Source organism: Pseudorasbora parva, chromosome 8 (genome assembly GCF_024679245.1).
Source record: "Pseudorasbora parva isolate DD20220531a chromosome 8, ASM2467924v1, whole genome shotgun sequence".
Lineage (NCBI taxonomy): Eukaryota > Metazoa > Chordata > Actinopteri > Cypriniformes > Gobionidae > Pseudorasbora > Pseudorasbora parva.
The window spans coordinates 1,387,317-1,392,500 of record NC_090179.1 but is presented as its reverse complement, the minus strand read 5'-3'; the positions used below and the strand labels follow the sequence as shown (position 1 = coordinate 1,392,500).

At 40.5% G+C, this 5,184-nt stretch overlaps 1 protein-coding gene across 1 annotated transcript; it reads right to left on the bottom strand.

The window, feature by feature from the left end:
* Positions 1–1,687: 1,687 nt before the first annotated feature.
* Positions 1,688–4,714, bottom strand: LOC137084955 (uncharacterized membrane protein C3orf80). Its single transcript, XM_067451521.1, has one exon. The coding sequence runs from the start codon at positions 4,355–4,357 to the stop codon at positions 3,863–3,865; it is 495 nt and encodes a 164-aa protein (XP_067307622.1). The 5' UTR covers positions 4,358–4,714; the 3' UTR covers positions 1,688–3,862.
* Positions 4,715–5,184: the final 470 nt, after the last annotated feature.

Genomic DNA, 5,184 nt, shown 5'->3' with positions numbered 1-5,184 from the left:
AATCCCAGAAGAATGCCCACGTACCCCCCCCCCCCCCAACCGTGTAGTGTTTTTGGCCATAATCTGTCAGTTACAGTAAAACAGTACTGATCACAGAATACCCATACCCAGTTGAATAAAAACCCCAAATGTCGTTTTTGTTTAAGATGGCTTTTAGTTCAGTATAATATTGATGCACACACATTAAATTCCACGTAAATCATCTATGCAAACACAGGCACACACGTTCAAGTAAATGTCTTGCAGCTCATGCGCGTTCACTCCAAGCGTCTCCTCCCGCGATCTCTCGTGAAGCCGATACGGAAGTAATGTAAACTGCAATTCCTCGACTGGCCACTAGAGCGGCTCCAGACGGAGCAGAATCTCATTGAGCTCTGTGTTAAGATGCCCAACTTTACAGCAGAAAAAAACATGTTTACAGTCTGGTACAAATTGTGGTTTTGGCCTATCCGGCTAATTTTGACCTTCATGACAACTGTGAGGGGGTGAATTATTTTTATAACTCATTCGTTTACGTTATATAAAGCCTTAAAGTTAAAGCCAGGGCAGCATAAAGAGACAGGGCAACACTAGAATTGAGTTTTAAAATGAAAACATATAGTTCATTTATATAAACAGCATTGTATAAATAGTATCATAGTGTTATTAAGATTCCCGGTCCCACCCACTCCCAGTAAAAAAAATGCCACTTCCATCCCAATCAGTGATTATCAGTGATTTTGTTTCCCATCCCGCGCGTTACCGAAAAAATGTCACCCTTTACTCCGTGGCACATTGAGGCCTGCAGTAACACTACACTGCACAAAATGAATTTCTTACTTAGTATTTTTGTCTTGTTTCTAGTCAAAATATCTAACAATTCTTACATTAAGAAACATTTACAAGACAAGTAAAAATTATTGTCTTGTTTTGGGGGAAAAATAACTCAAAATGAAGAGAGTTTTTGTTTAAAATAATCTGCCAGTGGGGTAAGCAAAATAATCTCGTTTTTTTGTTTGAATTAAAATAATCTAATTTAAAGATTATAATTTAGTAATAGAAGCATTTTTTGCAGTGTAGGGTACCGGCTTGGGATCTGGCCATGGTTATCTAAGGTGTATCCCTGGCTTCCTTTGAACCTATTGAAGAGACTCCAGTCAAGTTTTTCACTCTTAAGACGTTCCTCCTTTCTATTACTTCTCTTAAAAGAATAGCTCTGCCAAAGCCAACAGTTGTTCGTATGCTTTTGGTAACCTTGGTCCTCTAAAGAGTGAACGAGACGTTGAATCGCCCTGCCATATCTCCTGTGTGCTGGACTTGCTTCAGCCTATTAGATGCTAGCCTTGCACTGTTTGGGCTTTATAGTGTCCTGGTCAGTGACATCAGCCGCCTCTGGTGTCTCCTCACACTATTGGACTAGTTTCGCACATGCCTGGTGATGCTATCACCCACAGCGCCCCCACAGTGCCAGTCGCCGCAGTGTGAGTTCCCTTTTGTGGGAACACAGGTTACAGTCATAACTGAGGCGTTTATAATATGCCATTTCTCTGCCTCCTCACTTATTAGATGCCTTTTTTCTGCACACATTTAGCCAATGTATTGAATATAAATCATTGCTTACAATGTTGTTATTTATTTTTGTTGATAACAACACCTTTAATTTGAATGTGATTGTGTTTTATACAGTATATTTAATGATGGAGTTATATTTGCCTTTACACTTTTGTTTAATGATAAAAATAAATGTAACCAATTAAAGCTAATGCAATTGATTACAAAATATGCCTAGAGAAGCTTTGATTTTTAACGTGTAAGATCTGAGCAAGAACACACCACAGAGGAGTCTTCTGATGAAATTGTTAGCATTTTTTTTTAACTTTTGACTTTCTTTACTTAAAGGATTAGCTGACTTCCAATTGAAAGTTTCCTGATAGTTCCCTCAGCCCATCTCATCTATGTTCATGTCTTTCTGTCTCCAGTGGAAAAGAAATTAAGTGTTTTGAGAATATTCCAGGATTTTCCTCCACATAATGGAGTTCAATGGGAACCAACGGTTGAAGGTCCAAATCAATGCAGTTTCAGAGGAAGAGCTTCAGAGGCCCTGATGATCCCAGAGGAAAAGGGTCGATCATTTTCAAGAAAAAATAAACATTTACTTGAAAAAACTTTATTTCTTTTCCACTGAAGAAAGAAAGACATCTTGGATGAGATGGGGTGAGGAAAGTATCAGGAAACTTTCATTCTGAAGTGAACTAATCCTTAAACAAACATAAGTTAAATACTGAACCATATCTGATCCGTTTCATTTTCAACTAATGTCTGTGGATTTTCAGATGCCTCACAGAATTGGATGTAGTTGATACATTTTGTCTCACAATATTCATAATCTTTTTAACTTTTTAAAATCTAATATATGCAAGTAAAAGTATTATGTGTTCTAAATATGTTTATAATCATATAATCATCAGTCAGATTTACAACATAAAATTCATACATTTTTCCCAAAAGAAGTGAAATTGAGAGTAAACTGCATACAAAGTGTGTGCGCTCTATTGTCTCTTTCAGGATTACGTTAGCCAATGGTCTCATAAACGTGTAGCTGGTCATGCTAAAATTATGTTTCGCATCTGATGCACATGTAGGCTACGTTTCTCCCATTCATTTTTATATCTTCCACATTGTTTCTGATAATATGCACCAAAAGTGTTTTGGGTAGGGCCAGCTTTTGTTTAATGTTTGCTGAATTTGGACAGTAAGCGGAGATCAACTAATTCCAGAAAAGTGGAGATACATCTAAAATACGTGGCATTTCAAGCATATAATCTGCACATACAGGCACATGTGCTCAGATCAGATTCTGACACACGTCTGCATGGGATATAGAGCGGTCTAGAACAGGTTATTAAAGCAAACTCTTTATAAGAGACAACCCTGAATGTAGAGTGAATGACACATGATTATAAACGCATGAGCTGTTCCAGAGTCAGTTCTAGAGAGTTTCGAGCTCTTCTAGATGATGTCCATTGTCCACAGCTAACTAATATAAGGTAAATACTGAACCATCTGATCCATTTCAATTCCAACTCCTGTCTGTGGATTTCCAGATGCCTCACAAAATTGGATGTAGTTGATATTTTTGTCTCAATATTAATATTTTTAACTATTGGAAAATATCTGATATTCAGATTCTCAAATAAGTAAAAGTAGCCTATTTTGTGTTCTAAATAGGCTATGTTTATAATCATCATAGTTTTTTGTGAAGTCAGATTTACAACATTACAATTCATCAATTTTTCCCAAAAGAAGTGAAAGAGCGGTAAACCGGGAGAAGAAAAGAGTAAACTTCACACCACGTGTGTGTCCTATTCACTCTAAAAAATGCTGGGTTACAAACAACCCAAGTTGGGTTGAAAAGGGACAAACCCAGAAATTGCACTGTAAAAAAAAGAGCATCCAGTCGACTCGGATGTTTCAGTTATTTCAACTTTAATTATGTTAAACTGACTTTAAACAATGAGTTACATCTTGTATAACTGATAAAAACAAGTTTAACATCTCTTAACTTATTTTGATGAGTTAAAACAATGGAAAAACATGTTGTCATAACTTATTGAACATATCATTTTTCACAGTGTGGGTTGTTTGAACCCAGTGAATGGATCCATTCAAACAACCCAATTTCTGGGATATCCATTTTCAACCCAAATTGGGTTGTTTTTAACCCAGCATTATTTTTTAGAGTGTTCTTTCTTTCAGGATTAAAATCTGGTCTCGTAAACGGTGCTTCTTTGGCTGGTCATGCTAAAATTATGATTTTTTTAAAATGATAATTAAAATGATTATAAAACACGTGATTATAAACGCATAGCTGTTCCAGAGTCAGTTATAGAGAGTTCCTGGCTCTTCTAGAGGTCTGCCCGGCTGCGCGCGTGTCCTCCGGGCTCCGGCTGTCCGGCTCCATCATGATCTCCTCATATGAGGGCAGATATTTCACCTCCTCGTATGTGGGCAGCGGCAGCCCCGGCGAGCTGCAGTCCCCGCTGAGGGAGTCCTGGGACGCCGCGTGTCCGTGCAGCAGCGACGGCTCCTCGGGCGTCGGGCGGCGGGGACGCGGACACGCGACGCGCTGGATGAAGTAGCCCACGGCGAAGAGCAGCAGCAGGATCAGCAGCCCGGACAGCCGCCGCACGACCCAGTCCAGGTTGTCGAGGAAGGCGTGCAGAGGGAGTTTGCAGCAGCGGACCGTGGGGATGCTTGAGCTGTTCTGACTGCAGCATCGCTCATCTTCATCGCACTGGATCTCCGCGCAGCTCCGCGCCGCATCGCAGGAGACGCGCGTTAACGCGGACGCGACGCTCAGCCATGCGCGCGTTCTCATGCTCCTCAGTGAAGGACTTAGCCAGCAGAGAGAGAGTATAATAACAGATATATTTATTCACAGCCAGCAGAGAGAGAGAGTATAACCAAAGGTATGTTTGCTCACACACACAGCACGCAGTCCCGTGCGCTCAGTCCTGCCGCTCAGCATCGATTATTGGGAGTGTAAATCGCCGTCTTCCTGTCGCGAGGTAATGTCATTGTCTGGCAGTTTGGCTCGGCTTTCATTCCACAGCTGCTCATAATTCACATCCTCAGAAAGGAGAAAGCGACCTCAGAACAAGCCACCTGATTAAAAATGCATGGCACTGTTTCTCTGTGGGATTCAATGGACCCATTATGGCCAGAATAAGTCACTTCAGACCAGGGCCGGCTCTAGCTCTTTGGTTGCCCTAGGCGAGATGGAGTTTTGCGCCCCCCACCCCTTCCCACTCCACTCACTTTTATCGTCTCTAATTCAGCACATGTCTGTTTTCCTAGGCCTACCCCTAACCGAGAAGCACTTATTATTAAACACGTTCAACGCTTTATTTCCACTTTTTAAACATTTTCTCACTTTTTATTGAAAATAAATGCCTTTCCGATCTGATATGTGATGGGAAAAGGGAATAGAGCGAGTGTGGCAAAAGGCAGGATCGAACCTCTGATCGATCTGCATCAAATCTTGATGCCATGCATCTTACCACTACACTACAGCCATTGAAAAAAACTTGGTGAACACAGCATATTTGTGTTTAATGTAAATAATATGGCATCTATCGTTAGGCTGCTCCAGTAAAAAAAACAAAAACAAAAAACGAGAGGCCGTATTTATTTCCTTCCGACGCC